The sequence below is a fragment of the Bactrocera dorsalis genome, chromosome 4, assembly GCF_023373825.1.
Source record: "Bactrocera dorsalis isolate Fly_Bdor chromosome 4, ASM2337382v1, whole genome shotgun sequence".
NCBI lineage: Eukaryota > Metazoa > Arthropoda > Insecta > Diptera > Tephritidae > Bactrocera > Bactrocera dorsalis.
The window spans coordinates 61,565,030-61,586,798 of NC_064306.1; the positions used below are offsets into that span (position 1 = coordinate 61,565,030).

General features: G+C 39.5%; 1 protein-coding gene across 11 annotated transcripts in view; it reads right to left on the reverse strand.

Annotated features, from left to right (window-relative positions):
- Positions 1 to 462: 462 nt before the first annotated feature.
- The window catches only part of LOC105229811 (uncharacterized), a 212,483-nt gene continuing 191,176 nt past the window's right edge, over positions 463 to 21,769 (reverse strand). For 3 of the 11 annotated variants that reach the window (XM_049454218.1, XM_049454221.1, XM_049454217.1), the window contains 16 exons: positions 21,493 to 21,724; positions 19,701 to 20,789; positions 19,432 to 19,640; positions 18,589 to 18,919; positions 18,386 to 18,524; positions 18,248 to 18,323; positions 18,052 to 18,170; positions 16,575 to 16,789; positions 14,355 to 14,597; positions 8,805 to 9,178; positions 7,340 to 8,239; positions 4,064 to 4,500; positions 2,489 to 3,729; positions 2,355 to 2,425; positions 2,177 to 2,280; positions 463 to 1,623 (listed from right to left, as the gene is read on the reverse strand). In XM_049454218.1, coding sequence (XP_049310175.1) covers positions 1,350 to 1,623; positions 2,177 to 2,280; positions 2,355 to 2,425; positions 2,489 to 3,729; positions 4,064 to 4,500; positions 7,340 to 8,239; positions 8,805 to 9,178; positions 14,355 to 14,597; positions 16,575 to 16,789; positions 18,052 to 18,170; positions 18,248 to 18,323; positions 18,386 to 18,524; positions 18,589 to 18,919; positions 19,432 to 19,640; positions 19,701 to 20,789; positions 21,493 to 21,724 — 6,054 coding nt within the window. In that variant the 3' untranslated portion in view covers positions 463 to 1,349. Of the gene's footprint in view, positions 1,624 to 2,176; positions 2,281 to 2,354; positions 2,426 to 2,488; positions 3,730 to 4,063; positions 4,501 to 5,876; positions 6,002 to 7,339; positions 8,240 to 8,804; positions 9,179 to 14,354; positions 14,598 to 16,574; positions 16,790 to 18,051; positions 18,171 to 18,247; positions 18,324 to 18,385; positions 18,525 to 18,588; positions 18,920 to 19,431; positions 19,641 to 19,700; positions 20,790 to 21,492; positions 21,725 to 21,769 lie in introns of those variants that run through there. The other 8 variants (XM_049454227.1, XM_049454222.1, XM_049454220.1 and 5 more) reach the window with 7 other exon arrangements.

Here is a 21,769-nt window from a genome sequence, read left to right on the forward strand (position 1 = left end):
TGGGGAACCTAGAAATTCATCACGCTTTAGTTTCCTCCAGTTGGTTATGTAAGCATTTAAAATAAAGAGATCACTTTCATATTCGTTGGTTGGAAATTTTTTTTTTTTAATTAGAAAAAAAATTAGAAAAAAAAATTAGAAAAATTAAAAAAAAAATTTAAAAAAAAATTAATAAAAAATTAGGAGAAAAATTAAAAAAAGTTTTAAAAAATTAGAAAAAAAGTAATAAAAAAATAGGAAAAAAATTAATAAAAAATTAATAAAAAACACCAATAAAAAATTAGAAAAAAAGTAATAAAAAAATAGGAAAAAAATTAATAAAAAATTAATAAAAAACATCAATAAAAAATAAAAAAAAGTTATAAAAAATTTGAAAAAAATTAATTAAAAATTAGAAAAAAGGAGTCTCCAAATAACTTCAACTGTTCAAAGAATTTGTCTTTAAACAGCCAGCTCTGTTTGTTCAATAATTAACGAATCCATTTATATAACTAGTTTTTTCTATACCCACACAAGGCATAACAGTTTTGTGTTGTTTTTTGTATCTAATTTGTTGTTTTTGTGTTAGTTTATCATCAAACAAAATTAACACAGCGCAAATTGTTGAGCACATTTCACCTATTATCTCTAATTTAATATTTAAGTTACGTAATTATTCTATATTATTTACTTACACTCGAATATACTAACTATATATATATAAATATTGAATGTACATATGTATGCATCGTGTGCTCGATACACTGCAATATCGAGAAGAACCACTTAAATTTTTGCTTTTAAGAACTTCGTGTGGCGCAAGTGGAATTTAGAATGATTTTGCAATGCTATTGCTTCGGATACAACTGTACATACATACAAGTGGATTTAGGCGTGACTATTATCGGTAAGGGCGTACAATACAGCATTTGAGTACGAGTATAGCAAATATATACCTCATATATTCAAACTCACATCTGCAGCTGTGTGTTACTTATGCACATTTGCTACTTAAACATGTATGTATGTGTAGATACCTTATATGTATATATACTATATATCATATATATATCTAACTGTGTGCTTACCACTGTTTTACATTCACAAAAAATCAATTCCATATTTAACTAACTTAAACACCTAAACTTACTTAACTAAGCACTATTATTTACCGTATTTCTAAGTTCTTTATAAGCTACAACCTATACAACTACACTTGACGCTATTAATGCATATTGGTTGTAAACACTGTGTATACACATTTAAATATTACGTAATATTCGTAAATTTCAGCCTTACGCTTCGCCCCTTAGTGGTGTGCGGCACAAACACAACCAACTCGTGCCCGCCTTCATTACGACGGCTTGGGTTTAATCGCTATTTAGATCATCGCCGATGAGACTGCGATCCATGCCCTTCCAGTTGCTGGAGTTGAGTGCGGCCGCTGTGATGCCATAAGTACCGCTAGGCAGGCGCTTTTGCCGACACAACGCTATGCGCGTCTTGCTGGGCGATGCCGGTTGTAGCAACGGCGATGTAGCCTGTGGCGAGTCCATATCGTCGGTATTCTCTTCGGGACAACTATCCGATGGTGAGGCTAGACGCTCACGCGTTTTTATAGACTTTTTCAAGCGACGCAAAAATCTGTATTAGAAGAGTTAGATTAGAATTTAGTGAAAGATCTCAGAGAACTCTTTCGAGAACAAATTGTAGCAAGAGTGTAGTGTGATATAGAAATATATATTTTCTATAGAAGTTAATCAGCTGCCCCCCCACAGATGGCCTTAAGTGCCGTAATTGGAGTGGACCTTAGTACGCCATACATGCTGATGGGCGCCGTCTGTTAAACGCTGTCGAATTTCTTTGCACGTGTGGTCTTTTCTAGAGCTCTCCACCACATAAAGATTCCACAGGCAATAATGGGCTTGAATGGGGTGTCGTAGAGCCAGAGGCGCACTTTCGGTGAGAGGCCCTTCCTTTTTCCAATGGCTCCTCTACAGAAGTATAAGACAATTGTTGTCTTTTTTGCTCTCTCTTCGATATTCGGCTTCCATGAATGCTTCCTATCCAGGATGAGCCCTAGATATTTCACTGTATCCGCCGGTTGCAGATGAATGTCGCCCATTTCCGTCAGCGGAATCTTATATCTTCTAGTAAATAAAACCAACTCGGCTTTACTTGGGTTAAAAATCCTTACCTTATTTGATTTCCGATCGCACGCAAACGATTTATTTTACATTTCGGCTTAACAGTTTCGGTATCTTCCTTTACAATGCTGGGTGATATACGGCGCAATAAAGCCTTCGAAAAGATGGAATAAAAAAAATTGATAAACCATAAAAATTAATTTTGAAATTTATACAAAAACCGCTTACATCGGCCACCTCTTCTTCGCTGAGGCTCTCCTGTTTTCGTGGACGCTTCTCACGATTCGGAGAATTGAGACCTGTAAGAAACAAAACATATAGTTTGAATCAGTATAGAGAATGTGCCTTACGTTTTAACTTACGTCGCGGCAGAGGTCGTGATAGAGCCAACTCTTTGGGTGAAACTAGACTCTCCGATGAGGATGAGCTGCTCGCCACTGGTGGTCTGCTATTGAGTCGTCTCTTTGGACTCTTACGTGTAGTAACGGCCGAAGCTGGACAGGGGTGATGATGCGAAAGACAATGCTTACTACATGTATGTGTACTACTGCTCGGCGTGGTGGTTGCAGTCAACGATTCCTTGCTCGGTATATCAAGTTGTTGCTTTGTCGGCGATTGTGTGGCTGAACATTTCGATGATTTGCGTTCGCGTTTTTTACTGCTGCTGCGACGCTGATGTGTGAATGAGCCGCCTTTACCATCCGACGACGGAAAGTCATAGAGGCCATCTGAATCGGTGAAGGGCAATTGATCTTTACGTCCATAAAAATGTGGCGAAAAGCGTCCCATACTGGCGCGTTCACTCAGCGGACTTTCCGACCGCGACGACACCGGTGACAGACCCTTTTCGTTACCATCAATTTGTATCACAATAGAAGGCAGTTGTAGTTGTGCCATTTGATTGCTGGCACTCGTGCTGCTCATGGTGCTGGTATTTGCCGCTTGTTGCGGTTCGTCTACCTCGATTAGCACGTGCTCGGCCATATAGGCACCGAGAGTTTTGAAGCGATTGCTGCTCAAGCGGCAATCATCCATTTTCTCGTCGACGTGATCGGTGCCAATACCTTCGTCATTCGACTCCAATATGATTTCATCTGAGAACGTCTCCGAATCGGAACGTGGTCTATTCAAATGATCGGTACTGCTGCCTGTCGCGCCACTTTCAGCGCCGGCACCTTTACCATTCGTTATGTTCTCTTTACAGCTGGCTAAAGCGGAGTTTTTTCGCCTATTCAAAAGATTTACATGCAGCGAAAGACCACCACCGGAATGTCCACTGCCTGGTTCATCCATTTCGCCAGGACATAATGGATTACTGGAGCCGCAGCGACTTGGACCGGGGCTCGCCATGCTCGAATAGCCGGAAGAGCTAAGATTGCTTTCAGAGATGGTGCGATCGGCACGACTGCACATCGTGAATGGACTCAGGTAGCACATACCAACGGGGTTTGGTGGCATCAACCCGCCTGGATTGCCGGTTTTCGTGGCTGGCGACATTGGCTCGGCATCCGATTCCAGTTCACTCATATTGGAAGTGACGGTAATCATTGGCGGCACAAAGGGAAATTCTAGCGAGTTCGGTTTTTCAAATTGTTTTAAGAGCCTGTCGAAGAGAGTCGGGAGGAAAAAATTAGACATTTAAACCTATTTATATGATTTGGAATTATTTTCAGTTTCCAGGCTAGAAAAGATAAGCTATGAACTTCTAGGTGATTTAGTGGGTGGATTCACTAATACACACGTACATTTCAACATGTGCGCTCGAAAAAGTGAGTAAATAACTAAAACGCTGTGAATGGCTCGCCTAAATGAAGCTAAGGAATACGACTGCACATAAATATTAGTGTGAATACAGGTAAATGATTAATCGAATTTCGAACACAGTAAGGAACAACGAAAGATGAAGAAACGAAAAGCGATGTGCACTACTTATATACCTTTTTTGTTGTTGCTTATTTGGAAACATAAAACTGGTTTCACCTATGCTGGCTCGTTGCGGTGGTGGTGATCCCGGGAATATGATCATCGGGTGACGATTTCTCGTTGGACTCGGATGCTCCACGGTCAATGTTGGTATGATGAGATCACGCGGTCGCGGTGTTTTCTCCTCCGGTGTTGGTGGTTCCACATCGATGACAATCGCTGGTGGCTTCAATGCCACTACCCCAGCCTTCGGAACGGTGTTAGTTGCCTGGAGACCGCTTGCTGTCGGCGTGGGTGGTGAGAATCTCAAGAGCGGTAGTTTATTAAGTAAATCCGCTCCACGGTTCTGACCTGCCATGGAGGTGGTTGCGGTGTCAGTGGGTGTCGTCTCCACATCACTATCAATAATGACATGCGTTTTACCCGTATGCAGATCCAGTACAATCTTCTCCTTGGACAAAGTTTATGAGAAATGACAACGAAAAATGCAACATTAGAGAAGAAGTAACATCTGAATTTTAATGGTTTTACATATGTAGGTTTGAAGCAGCTTAGTACAAAGAAAGCAATGTAACTGATAGTTGAAAATTACTATATTATGAAATCTTGTGGTTTAAACATATATTCTACTTTTATTGAATATTTGGTTTTCTATGGTTTTGCAGAGTTGTCTATCTTTTTCATTTACCTGGAAGCTGCTCTAAGTTTTATCTGAAGTTTTAGGGTTTTAAAAGAATCCCTGATATTATTACAATAGTCAATACCTGAAGATGTGTTAAAGAAAACGCCCACGAAGGCTAGATTCATAACACAACGTTCAGGCCTATGTAAACTAGGAAAACTGGATTCATTTGAACCAAAAGTCCCATATAGATTCTCTAGACACTATTTGAGTATGTTTTTCCGAGGTCCTTGTCGAAGGAAACTAACTAAACTCCATAAAAAAATCTCCAAGTTTTATCTCATAAATCGGCGGCCTTTCTTGGTTTGTAGAAGATCAATGCGAACGGATGCGAAGCTCATTAGGTTAGCGCAGTTAGCTACTACTTTGATGGCTGTCACTTCTGCTTGAAAGACACTACTGTGGTCGGACAGTCAGAAAAAGGAGTTGATTGTGAGCTTTCAACAGAAGTTTCCACTTGCAACCTTCTCCTGGAGCTTCGATTCATCCGTGAAAAAGCTCACTGCGCCTCTTCCCGCTAACAAGATGACGCTAGGGGTAGGTTCTGCGGCGTAGTGGTACAAGTCCTTAGGGATGCAGTCTCCGTTACCACGGCGAACAGGGGTTCTTGTAGTTCGCTCCAATCTGCGCATGCGGGTCCAACCCCTGGTCACGGGTCCAGAGCAGAGCAGGAGCCCTTGGAGTTCCTCAGTGAGTGTCGTAGTGGTTGTGGTGGGAAGAACTGACACTTTGTCAGTTCAATGTGGAGTTGCATTGCAGCCGAGTGCCGGTCTCAAAGTACGGCAGAGGTTTCAGATGGACCTCGAACCAATTGGTGATAAAAATACCTGGCATTTTCGGGCGCTGATCAACACGTTGATTTCTGCTTTTGAGCGGTGTGGGGTAAGGATGTCGCCAGCAGGTACCCACGACGTTTCTTTTTGATTTCTATTCGAGATTTGCCTTCTTTCTAACTCTAAAAAGTTATGTCTTTCGTTGTTTAAACCTTTTTCAAGTCAATCAAGATCTTTAAGAATTAATATAGCTGTAAATGATTATCATTAACCTTAACCTTATATGAATGAATTTTCTATAAACTTATGTTAAGAGACTAGCCGTAAATATGAAATATGAAAGCATGTCCAAGAATAGAGTAATAGCTTTACATAGCAACAGAGTTTGTAGTGTTTCTCAGCTAAACCACCTATGGTTTTTGCGTCCGAATTGTATAATTATACCATCATCTGAGTCAATCTGCGTTGATTGTGTTTATTAAGAAAAAATGTTTAACCTGATAAATAAGTCTCAAAATGTATTATATGTTATAATCACTTAAGGAAACATTTATAAATATACATGGGTACAAATTATATGGCAATGAAAAATTGAAAGCGATTAAGGTAAATGTTCCCTAACTCTCTTAACCTTGGAAGCCTTGCTGTGGTTAGATTAAGGAATAAGATGGTGGAATGAATTGAAAACAGGAGTTCGGGCGCGTTGTTTAAGACTTCGGTTTCATTAACGTAGATGAAAAATAATCATTATTTGCTAGCAGACTCGACGGAAGAAGACCGCAGAAGATTGGCGACCTCGATTTCGAGGTAATATAACATTAACAAAAAAAGTTTGCGACAATGAGGAAAAGTAGGGCAGACGTAAGTAAACTTAGGTTAGAAGGCTAATGCCTGAGCATGACGGGGCACCACACTTAGACTGTTATGTCCAACCTTTATGAAACCATAGGAAAAACTGTTGTAGTGTGATATCAGCGACCGGAAAAATGTCTTGAACCTATCACAAATCTGCTTGAGAGGTTCTTTCTGCTATTTAAACTGGTTGTCTAAAAGAATGAAATCTGCGATTTGCTTTGATCTGACAAAAGCGGATTATTCGAGGAAGAAGTTTTGAGCCGATTCTGTCTTATCCTTTTCCAAACAGCAACTGGAATCCTCCCGATCAGACAGTGTCCAGTTGGAACTCCTACAAGTATTTAAAGGTGGACTTTACTGGGAGTGACGAGTTATGATTTTCGCTGAGACAAGAGGACTTTGGGACTGCAAAGCCCCTGGTAGGTGACCAACCCTTCAATCCAGCAATTAACCATGAGAAGCCAACGGAGCTCCTACTCGTTCCAATCTGCAGTTATTGACACTTAAGTATCTGTCCCAGTAAGGTCGTCAGCCTTACAGATTACAACAAACCTACGAGTTTTAACATTTTTTGATCACAGCGCCACCTACCGATTTGTTGAATACATTATATCGAGACCGGTTGACTAAGGAAAAAATTTAACATTTTAATAAAAACGGATAAATCTACTCATGCGTAAATCTTTCTCCAATTTTATACTAAGTTTTTTGAGTTCTATAGCTTGAAAATATTACGGACAGGAAAATATAGTAAATGCGATGGATCGAAGATGAAAGAAAGTTGATCACTAAGGATCCACGAAATCGGCTTTTTAATGGCTTTTGGTAGGATTTTCTTATATACTAAGGTTTCTTTAATTTCCGACTTCGGAATGGATTAACGGATTTTCAAATTTAGATAATGGAAGACAAGTTAGGATACTCCTAACTCGCTCGCATGTCCTCCTAACCTCAATATTAGTGCTGACAATTTTACTCACCGACATTTGCTCATCGCTGCAGTCACTGCGTATGCTCTTCTGCTCATCATCGCTGTAATCACAGGTCGACAGTGGATCTTCCTGGAATATCGGGCTGTTAGAACGTTGCGGCCGTGGCATAATCGGCGTGAGAGCGGGCGACGGCATTGGTGTAGGCATCTCACGTATTGGCGACAGACACTTATTATTAATACCATTGCTAGGTATCTCGAGCAGTATGGTCGGTGGGTGCAATAAGTTCGTAGACGATGACGAGTTCGATGACGATGGTGTTGACGAAGATTTGTGCGCATTAAGAACATCGAGGACGGGCACCTCAATCGTGGTTTGACGATAGAACACGGGCGAATCGGGTGGACCACTCGAAAAACTAACCGGCGTATGCATAGACGAGGTGGATGACTCGTCATCACCGGGTGCATCATCTTGTGGACTAGAAGCGGTTGGGGTTGTTGATGGTGATACATATACAGATGCGCTATGCGTTATGTTAGCAGTGTTTGTGGTGGTATTTGAGGCAGTTGTTATTGCATTGGCATTGGCGTTTGATGAAGAGGAAGCAAGATTACGGAACATAGCTAAAATGGAGTCGGCACTGGAGACTTTCGGGCGTGCAATTGTGCCGATACGACTACGTGTTGGTCCGCCCAAACTCGCGGCAATACCGAGCGGCAAATGGGTATTGTGATTTGTGCCACCGATCTCACTGCCACTGGTCTGCATCGAACGCAAACCGAAATCGGTAAGTGCTAAGTCGGAACTGGATAGTGAGTCGCTACCCTGATTCGATGAGGTGCTGTGCGGTGAACGTATATCGTTTGTGCACGGTGACGGAGGCACTGAGCTGGCGCGAAACTGTAAATCAGTTGGCAGGCTGAGAGCGCTCGAGTTCCGTGTGTTCTAAGGATGTGCAGTGATGAGGGAGTAGCCCAGGAGGAGGAGAGAAAACACAATGTAAGTGAATGAGTTCAAAGTTATATGACAGGAAATGAAAGTAATTAATATGATTGGTGCGCGGTTCTCATCCTCTTCATATTTTAATTTAACATAACCTCTAAATGTATGTAAAAATTTGACAATGGACTTAAGAGCTGTCAGACAACAACGTTCACATTTTCATATTTTTTCGACTAGTAAAACTTAGAGTAGTTGCTTTATGTTCGAAAATGCTTAGCACTAAAATTATAAATTCGTACAGTTCTGTGTTAAGAAATAGCAGTTGTTTGTTTCTTTGTGGAATGAAGAGTGCAGCGGGTATAAGCACTACATAGCATTAGAAGTGCTCAAAGAAAAGCCTCTCTCTCTTCCGGATCCTGAGTATATGGATGTAAATATTTTGATTTTTTTGCCTAAGAATTTAAAACTCACTTTAGTAGACTTTCACAATGGCTAGACTAGTAATTTCTATTAGCTAATATCGCTGGTAATTATTTATCGATCACCTAGCTTCCAATACCATACTCACCGTCATATGTCCAATATCCATATCCGAACCAGAGCTCATCTCGGCGGACACTTTATTCAGCAGTCGCGCGAATGTCACCTTCTTCTCGAGTTTCGGGTCGGCAATTGTGCGTGCAACATTCGCTACGTTGGTCGAGGTCAGCGAGCCAGAGTTCTCAGAGAATGTGGTCTCTTTCACATCACTCTCGGAGTCAACGTTGTTGGCCGAAGCGCGCAGACGATTCTCCGTCATGTTGATGAGCTCACCGAGACTAACTTTCGGCTTGTCCACATTCGTTGCCGGCGAGACGAGTTGTTGTAAAATTTGTTTCTTTTCGGCAGCATTTTTCTTTACCGGCGTTGAGTTGTTGCGCTTCTTGCGTGGCGACGGCGAACCTGTTGATAGCGTGACAAATTTTAAAGACACATTAGTAGCGGTTCTTCGAAGATCATGCTTCGTATATGTAACTACAAAGATGTCTCACAGAGAAAACACAAACAAATGCTAGGCAAATAAAGCACATTCAATTAGATAAAAGTGAGTGAGTGAAAAGGAGAAGAAGCAGTTGTGAAAGCGTAATGTGTTGGTGTTATGTGCTGGGAAATTGGAAAACGTCACAGGTATACTCTACTTTAAAGCTTAGAGAATATATTTAAGGGCTACAGAAGTTATGATGGGGAATTGTTAGGCATCGACTGCCTTTACTGACTGCTGATAATATTTGATCTTAAGCTCATGTTGAGAGTTTCAACTTAAGGATAGGATATGATTTGGTAAATTGAGGTCAAACTATAAATAGTTAATGCTTTGGTTTATCTAAGTAGTTGCAACTATAGATGTCCGAAGAAATGAATGTAAACATGTTAACAGGGACCTGACCGGATAAGATATCTCTAAAAAGGTTCAAAGTTTTAGTATTGCGGCGTTAAGTTTAGGTTAGGTTCGATTGCTGATCCCCAAGATCCCACCAGCTCAGTGATATCTCAAATATATTAAAATATGAGCTCCTAATTGTTTAAACCTTGATCTCCCCAAGGCGGGACAATCAAGGAAGAAATGTTGGGATTTTTCCACCTCTTCTTCTATCATACAGCTGGTCAGTGTAGCAACTAGGAAATATTATTTTGGGATCTTTCTTACCTAATACCTTATGTCTGGGTTTAAAGATAGGTTAGGTTGGTTAATCTGATAGGCCAATGAGCCACCCATAGACCAGTTTCGCTCATTTGCGATACCAGATGGAGTTCAGTGGCTAAGTCTAAGAGAAGCATTCATCTTTTAAGATGTATGTGCTTGACGCGAGTTTTAACAGACTCTGCGACTATCGATACCTCCACCATTATATCATATTTTGGGGACCCCAGATGTTTGGTCTTGCCAATGCCGGACAAGTGATACTCCATTGTATTCATGTATTTTCTCATCACACCCACAAATGTTGAGTATTTTCGTTCGCTTAAAGGAGAGTTACCTGTAACAGATGTTGTTCTTTGCTAGAAACAAGTGCTAAGTGCAGTTTGTAGAGTAAGGCAAGCAGAATATCGGTTAAAACTATAACATTATCGGTGCAAAAATAAATGGCAATGATGTAGATATGTGTAAATATATGTTATGGTATATGATTGTATAACAATAATATTGAAACCAACAAGACATACCTCTTCAACAGCTAACTACATGGAAATGTGTAAATTAAATTAAACAAAATTTTATATTTTCAGAACTAAAACAGCATTCGCAAAATACATTTTAAGACTACATAATAGAAAAGTTGGTTATTTTACGCCCTCCAGCAGCCGCAATTCGGCGATCAAGAGTAGTTTTGTCGTTGTTTTGTCAATTTCATATATGTCACCTGACCAAGTGGGGGTCACAATTTTAGATTTCAGATTTATTTAAGTTTAATGTTTGCTTTATTTGAACAGACTTTGAACTTATATACATATGCAGTTATAATTGAATTTGTAGTAAATTTGTAATTTTATCATGATACACCCAATACACCAAGGTTTAATAGCTTTTAGAGCTTTTAAAGCATCCGATTGAAGCATTTGTTTTCCAATAAATGTTAAGCACACAAAACTAGCTGAAGCTATACTCGTATAATATATTTGTGTAAGATCAATCCTCAAAACAATACTTGCTCTGTGGAAAGCCTATCCATTGTGCGAGTATAGCAATTCTGCTTAGCTACTGTTACAAGGAGCCTCAATAAATACCTGTACATCTATTAATTATTTCATTTTCCTTACAATTGACAATCACTATTCATGCACAATTTTACTGAAATGTAGAAACCAGCATCCAGCATCCAATAACTCTCGTTCCTATATCTCAGACCTATATCAACAGATAATATTCAGTTCTCCCAAGAAATAGTCCAAAAATGTCAACTTTATTTGAAGTGGATGGAGAAGTAAATATTAAATTAAAACGAACCAAATAATCAGGCCGCTTGTGAAAAAGAGGTTTGATTGATTGAAGAATCCGATCTTCAGTTGTCTCTAGCCGCAATAACATATCGCCTGAATATGTATGTACATATATACTATTGCAATCAAAAAGTATGTTGAAATTATCATTTAAAACTCCTTCATCAGGAAGGTAAGCCGCTAGAGCTGTCTTTAAGATTTGCCAAGTTTTTGCCTGTCAAAAGGCTTAATTATCACCGAGTTACATGTTCTTTTCTAAATTACCAATAGCGAATTTTTCGATTTTGACAATGGTTGGTTTGTTTGAAAAAGAATAAATAAAGCATATATGGCCTACTACACTTGAAAGAGAATCGACAGCATGAATTGGAGCCTTAATCCTAGTATAATCATATGTATGTATACGGCGGTCATAAGACCTATACTTACATATGGAGCACTGGTATGTTGGCCAGCGCTAAAGAAATAATACAACATCAGAAATTAAATGGAGTACAAATAGCAGCATGACATCTGCCGAGGCTGCAAACTAGTAGGGAATAAGGAAACAATCTTCCACTTTCTCTGTGAATGCCCAGCCCTTTCGCAGATCCGACACAGAACACTTGAAATCCATCAAGAACCAAGCTTCGAATGGATGTCTTCAAAAAGCATATTGGACATTAGTAGCTTCATTGAAACTACAAAATGGTTTGAAAGAGAAGGTGAAACGTGATAGCGTTAAAAAAAAACAGTTCCGCGCACAAAAACTTAATTTTTTATTGAGTTTTGAGAATGTTTTGTGTCTCATGCGAGTTAAGAATCGATTGGTGCGAAAAACACAAATTTTTTGGAAAAAGTGCGTCCTGTTGATGTGTGTGAAACTTTGTTATGTGTGACTATCCGGACCGCGAGACGAGACAAAGATTTACGTATACGATCCTGAAAGTGTCGTCTATCGAATAAAGTTAATTAAAAATCAAAGTTATATTTAAAGTTATGAAGAATCTCTGCTGGGTCAAACTATCAACAAAGTATATTATTTGTATACTATGAGTTGTTTGTGTTAAGCGATACGTCTGAAACGTCTAGAATTATAGGCAAACTTTTTTTGGTATCTTCAACACGATAATACATAATGTAATACTGTTATTGGTTCTTTGCGACTCGCGACTGCCAAAAACTTAACTCATATCGTTCTGCAACCACCGTATTTGCCGGATTTGGATCGAATTAAATAAGGTTTTGTTGCCCATACTCGACTGTTCCGAGGACTGAAAAAAGCATTGGAAAAAGTGAATTTTATCGGACGAACATTACTTTGAAGGAAATGAAATTGATTTGGAAGAATAAATAAAGAATTTATATTTTAAGGAGACCATGTGCAGCACGCAGTGAAGAAAATATAGCAGTAGCTATAGCTGGCACTGTACGCGAAGGCAGAGTGGAATTGATTCGGGTTCGTTTCGCCCTATGGGCTCTTGAAAGGTTTCAAGAACCAAGTTCCGACGTTTTCGAACCAAATTTTGCTCAGACATGAGGTCCATTTTTGGTTCAATGGGTATATGGCAAAATTGCCGCATTTTGGGCTAAGAGCAACCTGAAGATATTCAAGAGCTGTCATTTCATTCAGAAAACACAACGGTTTGTTGTGATATGTGAGCCGGTGGAATCGTGAGTTACCAGTCGAAATACTCAAACGAGTCATCGAAATTTGGACTCAAAGGATGGACTTTCTCAGACGTGGCCGCGGCCAAAGAAATAATATTCAAAAAATTACCAAAGAATATTCAAACATTTTTCATTACAATTGAAGTTTCCATGTTTTTTTTTTAAACAAGTAGGGTCCATTTCGAAGGATCATAAATTTATAAACAATTTATCTTACTTTTTGAGTACAGTAGTATATTATAACCGCGTATCGGTGTCTACGCCAGTAAAAAAGAAGAAGTATGTTTTAAAATGTTTTTCGGATTAGTGTGATTAAACCTTCGTAGCCTAACCTTAATACTACAGTTCGACCAATCAGTTTTTTAGATTATAGCATAATAAAGCGCTACTATAAATTTAGTGTGGTACTTACGAGTGACCTTGTATGTCAAAAGCAAAAGCTCAGGTGTAGCGTGCTAGCTAGTGTAAGCACCTAAGTATTATACAGCTTTTATATATAAATGTTAGGTTTTTGGGTATAATTTATATAGTATGTAGGTATTAATACAAATTTACTTGATTTTTGGGATTAATATACATAATACAATAATATGTATATGTAAGTATGCATATATTTACATGTTTAAGTATTATTGGTGGCTTAGTAGAACTACACTTATTTACGATTAGGTGCTAAGAGGATAGTTGAAGCAAATCTCTACTTTCAGGTTCAGGGTTGCTTTTACAGGTTATAAAAAGAAATTTCAAAAATCTTATTGCTGAGCAAAATCCAATATTCATTGTATATATTTGTATATATTTAGTGCGCAATTGTTGGAGTATTATTTTATACAATTTATTCAGCATTCTTTTTAGATTTGCGGTGCAAGTTTTATGTGATTTAAGCATACATACATACGGGTATACAGTTACATAACATGTACATATGAATGGTGGTGATGTAACTTAAAGTAATAATGTGTGCAACAATTTAATATTCAATTGATATTTATGGCGAATTTTGAGTACAAAACTGTAACGCTTGTTAGAGGAGAGGGGGGGATATACAGCACTGTGTGTACACAACGAGATATTCGTTAAGAGGAAATTTTGCAAAAAAAACACAAAATTTTTTAATAAAAATACGAATCATAAACCAATCAAGTACTTATTTGCGTATAAAGGTTAACTTATACATACATATGTTAGGGAAATGTGTGACAGACAGTTACAGACAAACAGAGAGAGAGAGTAAGAGAGCGAGAGAGAGAGAGAAAGAAACAGGTAGATAGAAATACAACGCTTGAAGTGAGTTGCGGTGGAGTAATTTGCTTTTAGTATATAACTTTGTTTTTGGTATAAAAAGGGTTCATAAATATTTTTGTTCAACAATTTTTGGTTTTTGTTTTTGGTTTGTGCTTGCTAATTTGTTTTAATAGTTGCTGTTGTTTTGATTTTATTTTTGTTTTTTTCGTTTCGTGAAAATCAAACTCAATTTAGCCTATCTTACGTCGGGGAGGTGGTCGTAATAGATCGTCAAGTGAAAATGTACGCGCTGCTGCCCCTCCCCCTCCGGGTATTGGATTGGGGCTGCTGAGGCTCAAAAGTGACGGTTTTCTGATACCCAATCTGTTGAATATGGAACGCTGTGTGCCCGGTGCTATATTGCCGGTTGACTGTGGTATGGCAGTTGTAAATTGCAATTGCTCGCGTAATGATGTGTGATGATGATGTCCATGTATGGAACCAGGTGCTATATATTTTTTATGAAGAAGAAAAAATATTTTCGGTAAAAAATATACAAACAAACAAACGAATAGTAGTAGTAGAAGAAAAAAAAACAACAGAGAGAAAAAGAGAAGAAGAAAGAGAGAGACAGTAAGTGGTAGAAAAAAGTTTCTGGCACAAATTTGCAAAATGAGCGCATACACGAGTATCTCAAAAAAAAATAAATCATATGTATTCGGACAAAAATAGACGTTTGCTAGCAGTTATAGTAAATAATGACAAACATATGTACCATATATGCATAAAAAATATACTATCTATAGTTAAATATTTTATAGCTAACTTAATACTTGGTATATACATATATAGTAGAATATTAGCACTCGGCTTAATAATTCGGTAAAGAGATGAAAAAAGCTTAACCTCGTTACTCGCGACGGAAGAAATGTTATGCTCTGAGCTATCATCGTCTGACATGACGCAAAAGATTCCGAATTTCAAACTTAAAAAGTGTTTTCAAACGACAGCAAACGACGCCATATTTTTTCCACGCTCTTTTGAGATATCTCTGCAGTAAGGTTTGCCATCATCGAAAGATATACAGTCCATCAACAAGTCGAAATTATTAAAATTTACTACCGAAATATGGAATCAGTGGCATCTACTTTAAGAGTCCAGTTTATGGGCGGCACAATCGTCCTGTCAGACCAACAATTGAGCTTCTAGCGGAAAAATTTTAATCCACAGGCGCAGTACAAAATGTTCCCATGCCAATGAGACAAAGAAGTGTCGAGAACATTGCTACCGCTAGCCCATCAATTGAGGAAGACCCAAATCAGTCTCTCACACGTCGTTCTCGAAAAGATCTTTGTCTACATCCTTACAAGATCAAATTAACGCAAGAACCGAAGCCGCTTGACCACCAGAATCTTCGTATGTTCGTGAATTGGGCTGAGCAACAACTTGAAAATGATTAGGATTTTCATCGAAAAATCATCTTCAGCGATGAGGTTCCTTTCTAACTGAATGGGTTCGTCAATAAGCAAAGTATGCGTTATTGATGTGGCAGCATACCAGCCATACGTACTCCATGAGTCAGTGTTGCATCCCGGAAAAATTACGGTTGGGTGCGGTTTATCGACCGGCGGCGTCATTGGATCGTACTTCTTTCGTGATGATCAAGATCGGCACGTTACTGTGAGTGGGGATCGCTACCGCTCAATGAAAACTATATATTTTTGACCCGAATTGAATGATATGGACTTGGACAATTTGTGGCTCCAACCGGACGGCGCCACAAGCCACACAGCGAATTTTACAATCGATTTATTGAAAACCAAGTTTGGTGAACGTGTTGGCCCAGTCAATTAGCCGCCTCAGTCGTGCGATTTGACCTCGTTAGACTATTTTCTGTAGGGCTACGTCGAGCTTATGGTCTATGCCAATAAATAGCGACGATTGATGAACTTTGTACGAATATCGAACATGAAATAGCAGCAGTATCGTCCGAAATTATAACTAACATTTTATGACCTGCCCAACACTCAGATGATATACATACGTACCTAAACTTTGTATACCACAAACAGAGACAAAACTAACTATGTATTAACTATCTAACCAGTAATATTATAAAGATATTTGAATACACACAAAATATATTAAGAAATACTCATATAAACTTAGTATATATAGATAAAAACGTATCTGAAGCAGTACAGCAAATATTAAGTCACGGCTGTTTCTATAAATTATAGTACAATAAGTCTTAAAATACTCTTAAGCAGCTTTCTAGACAGACTTCCCAAATGTGGGCTTTCCGAGCGTTACTTATACGTATAGCCAAATTAAGATACTTGTGGTCCTATGGATATGTATGAGTTATACTTGTAATATATAATATAATATTACAATATACAAATACAAATATTGATAAACATATATGCTAAACTAGCTCCTAACCTAAAAAGATATACACAACATGTTATAAAGTAAGACTTACGTCGATTTCGATCCGCTTCTTCAGCGAGTAGCTTTTCGATTTTCTCTGGAAAGTGCCGTTTGGCACACCAAACCAAACCGATGACAGCCAATACAACAAACACTGTTATCAATCCTAACCAAAATGGTTCTTGTAGCATGCGTTCCGATAACGGTTTGTAAGGTATGTGCAGCATACGACGTTCACAACGCGCACCTTCCCACCAGGCGTGACAGCTGTTGAAGAAACAATAGATTTTTATGGTATTTGTTAGTGATAGTATTGAAGTTTATAGCATCCTCAGATATGAAAGGAAATACATATGTCAATAAGACTGCTTTTGTCAAGAAAACGAAGAAGCCGATGGCCTATCCAGCAAAGTCAATTATTCATTCAGTGTTTTACTCCACTTAACTTTTTCGCTGAAATTTATAGTCAAAAAGATTTTCGGTCAAACGGATAAATTTAAAAACCTAACCTAGAAAAATTAGTATCGTCTTAAAATTCATTATCGCCTGTAAGTAGTAGAGACTGATGGACTGGTATATAAGGAGCGCATTCCGAAGGACTATTTATCAGGAGCTCAATATGCTTATTGTAAAAGCAAGTCAGTGTATATTGCCCTGCATACTATCGTGTCATGGCTTGAAAAAGCCAGTGCAGTCAAGGTATACGCTATAGGGACCATTCTTGATATTGAGGGAGCTTTTAACAACATCCTACCGGAAGCAGTCGTTACTGATCTAGACGGTCTTGGGGTTTAATCAAATCCCAAACACTTCATGTTAAGTATTCTGTGCAACAGAGAAACAGATTGGGGTAACGCACGTGATCGCCGAAATGTGAGCATGGTAACCGCACAAGGTAGAGTTTTCTCTATTCTTCCATGGATCCTGGTCGTTAAGGACCTTCTTAAAAGAGTTGAGGATCGTGTGCCGTGTGGTTGTCTATGCAAACGATGTAGCGCTTATGGTCAAAGGAAAGTTCCTGAGCACCGCGTACGTGTTGATGCAGGGGTATCTCAGCGTCGTAACAAATTGGGCAATCGAAAGTGATCTCGTCATCAACCTAAATAAAACCGAGTTCCTGAAAGAACACGTTTCTGAACACTTGGAAATCCTCAACTACTTTGACTTCATATCGGATTAGTTGGATCATCGAAATTTCGCGGCCCCTTCTCTGCCCCACCTACAGTCGTGGGAGTTGTAGGTGGGAAGAAGTCCTTGGAGGAGAGGGACAGGGAGCTTGCTTACAGATGGATCATAGCTTGCGAGGAAGGTAGATAGAGGGGTTTAATGAGGACGATAGGACTGGTGTGGGTGCCAGGGCACAGCGGAAACGCTGAAAATCGTTGATGAGATAGCAAGAAAAGGCATCCATTGCCCTATTGGTGTACATGCTGTAATGTTGGGAATCTTGCCAGAAACTGTATAGAAAAAGATAAGGTGAAAACAGCTCAACCATTTCTTTCTGGCTGTTTAAATTTGATTATACGCACCGACAAAAGTAGCCGCCATTTCGTTCGAAACAAGCGCCACGACCTTCACAAGGATTCTCAGCGCAAGGTCTTTGCTTTAGCTCGCATGTGTGGCCCATATAACCCGGCTGGCATTGACACTGGAAAAATAAGAACATACAGATTGTACAAATATTTTTTTGTCGGAACAACCATAAAAGAACCCTTCATACATTACCTTAAAGCTATTAGTAGTCAGTTCGCATTTGCCAAAGACGCATGGCTCCAACTCACAAATATTTAAGCCGCAAAATCTGTGAAAATTACATTGTTATTTTAGTAAAAATGGCAATAAATCAAATTTTTCAATGCGCACCTGCCGGTGTAGTGGCCCTGACATTGACAATAGTTCGAACCGTTATTGTTTACACATTTGCCATTGAACTGACAGGGATTCGGTTGGCATGACTCGACGGTTTTCTCACCGGCAGTCAATTTCATTTTGTAGGTATTATCTGGGAATGTATAGAAAATAAAATTTTCAATTATTTTTTTTAACTATTTCAATATCGAATTTACCCCACTGTATGCTGACGGTGCCATTTAGCAGCGCATTGGAATGTTGGCCTGTGCGTTGACGTATGTGCAGCGTATTCAGATATGAGGTTATGTACACTGGTGGCGCTGCGGTAGCGACCGTCCTGAACTGTAGTCTACTGCTCGTTTTAGTTGGTGGTAACATCGAATGGCTGCGACTGTAAAAGATATCCTGCGGTGGTAAATAATCGTAGGCTGCATTCGGTCGCTCTGCTGGATGCTTCGGTGGACCTGTGTGTGGAAGCGTTGTAGGTGGTAGGTATTTGCATAGCTGCCAGTTTGTGCCATTATTATCGGCGTAGTTGTCAAAGACCTAATTTGGAAAGTGAAAAGAGGAATTATAAGAGTGTTGGATGTGATATCGGAAGCCAGGTATTTGAAAAGTAAAATTGGTGAAAAATAAGAGCCAGCGTTCAGTACGTTTTTTAACTGGTACGTCCAGGGAAATAACTATTTCGAAATAACCGGACCATAAGGTCATAGAGAGCTCTTTAACCGTTCCCATGACAGTCGGGTCTACGTAACCGGATCGGACCCAGATTTTTATCCGGCCAAGGACTGTCAACTCGGCAGAGATCTGACGCTACAGCAACGACTAAAGATAGCTCTTTATCTGCGATTGGTGGTGTTTTGACCTCCTGGTCGTCTTTCATGAGAAAAGATTTTTCGTAGAGAGAAGTTTACTTTTTTTAGCGACTGTATGTGGCACCCTGTCACTCTGTCCCAGAAGTCCCCAAGGAACCGACTCATATTGGCTCATATTTTTTCTCGAAAACTTATACAGCTGATAACCTTCAAGATTTTTGAATTATATAAAATGATTACCTCCAGTAGACTGCCATCTGGACAACCGCCATTATCGCTGAATTCAACTCCGTGCAATTCCAACATGATATTCTGACCGAAAGGTGCAACCAAATGATGTGTGAAGTCCACATTTTCCGGCATCGGATGTGGATAATTCAGTTGATAAAGATAACCGCTTGAGTTCAGTTGCAAGCTGATGATGCGCTCACGACGCTCCAGCGGTGCCACTGCAATGTTATTGAAAAGTGTGAGCAAATAATTAAAATATTAAAATCTCATTGACCCACCTGTGCGATAGACAGCTTGGAAGCCTTTGCCGCGCGGATGTTGTCCCGTGCGAAACTGTATACGTAACTGTTCGCGTTCACTCACGAATATGCCCTCGCTCAGCAGTTCTCTAGTATGAAATGGCCGTAGCAGGCCACTACCAATATCCACCTCCAATATCGCATCCACTTTCAAATCGAACTCATTGAATTCCAGCCAGACGCGTCGGCCCGCCGGCGCTTGTATCACATAAGCACAATTCAAGTTGTTGAGTAAAAAATGTGGATAATTGGGACTGAAGACAGTGCCCTCGCGCGACGTGAGCGTCTGCAGCGGACAGCCTGAAACATCGATTGCCTTCCAGGTGGCCGCAAAACCGATGCCATTGACCGAATAGTCGCTATGGAAATTCAGCATGGCCTCATTGGAGCTGGAGACAAAGTCGAATTTCGACATGTTGGAGGTGTGTGTGCCGCACCAGCGTACGTATGGCAGGAATGATTGTGCATTATCTACAGGTAGTGGTATCATTAATGGTTCACTATCCTCTAAAATACTGTTACGTTTGCGTCGCGCCACTTTCGCTTTTCGCCGACGATGTTTGGGATTTTGATATTTTGTAACGCTGCCACTCGCCGTGTTCAACCAACTATTGCTAGTTTGTATTGCTCGCGTCAGCAATTCACTACTAAAATGCGGACTACCATTGTGCGTTCTTTTGCTACTCTCATATTTCTTCGTATGTGCTCGTTTTGTATATTCATTGCTGGCAGTGTTGGTAGTAGTTTGGTAGCTCCAACGCTTTTTTCTTCTTATACTACGTTTAGGTCTTTGACTATACTTTGTCTCGAAGTCGCCTATGCTCACTTCATTGTCCGTGGATGTTAGTTCTTCTTCCGACGTTAGCATAGCCATTGGTAGTGGATTGCTGCCGGGCTCCAATGTTATGTGCGAGACTAATTCGTAGTCTTGTATGCTAACGTAATCGTAGAGACACTCATCCTGTGGCTCGAGATCAATTTTTTGGAACTGCAGTATGATGCGGGTGCGTTCAGGTGTTTTGATGTGCACCCAATAATCCAGATTTGTTGGATAGGTGCTGGGGTAGGCTTTTCGTTGGCGAGAAGAGAATGTATACAAGTTATGAGTAAGAGAAAAATTTATATGGGAAACTGTATAAAAATTATATAGGCTCCTTATATAAAAAAGTGGTATCCCTGAGATCAGAACTAATATTGACTTATTTTAATTCTAAGGTTTGACTATATGATTTTCTTTAAGCTCAAAACTAGGCTTTTGGACTGCATTGGACTAATGGAAAAAATTTTTTGAGAGACTAGGTCGAAGTAAGGAATTATTTGAAAAAGTTGTTCGAGGTATTTTAATCCACTTAGTTATCGGGTAAAAGAAGGGAGCGGTACGTGCGTGGTTTTATGGTATAAACCAGACTCAAAATCAGTCAAAATCTTCTTGGAAGGGAGTATTTGAGCTAACTGTCCCGAAAGAGTACGAGTATTAAAGAAAAGATGTCGAAATAATGTTTTGAAAATCGCGCAAAATAAGTTGGTCTGAATAAGAAATGGTTTGGTTTAAATCCAGTGTAGAGGTGTTTAGTCGAAGATACCGGAACCTACTAACAACTTCGTCCTCTTCTGACTCCGACTCCTCGTTTAGGCTTCTGGCTCGAGCCGAAGCACTTCTCCGGCTACAAATTGGTTCGGTTGACAACTCTTTCAAATCAATAATCTTTATTGAAATAAAAATCGTATCTTCGGATATGAAACCTAACACAGAAACATGTAACTAGCTCACCTGGTGACACAAGTCTGCCTTCAGCACCGGTTATCGTTAAATTGTTGGCGGAAAATGTGCCAAATGAATCTTTCGGTTTTTTACAAACATAGCCGCCGATTTTACTGCATTTTTGTGATTGCCAATAAAGACCCGATGGCAACATTGGCGTTGGTGACATTTTCCATTGCAGACCCAAACAGATGGCGTCTGTAGGCAGTTCTTCGAATTGACCCTGACCGGGTAACCAACCCTAAAACGAAAAAAGTAGCAACAACAGTTGGAAACAATTTACTGC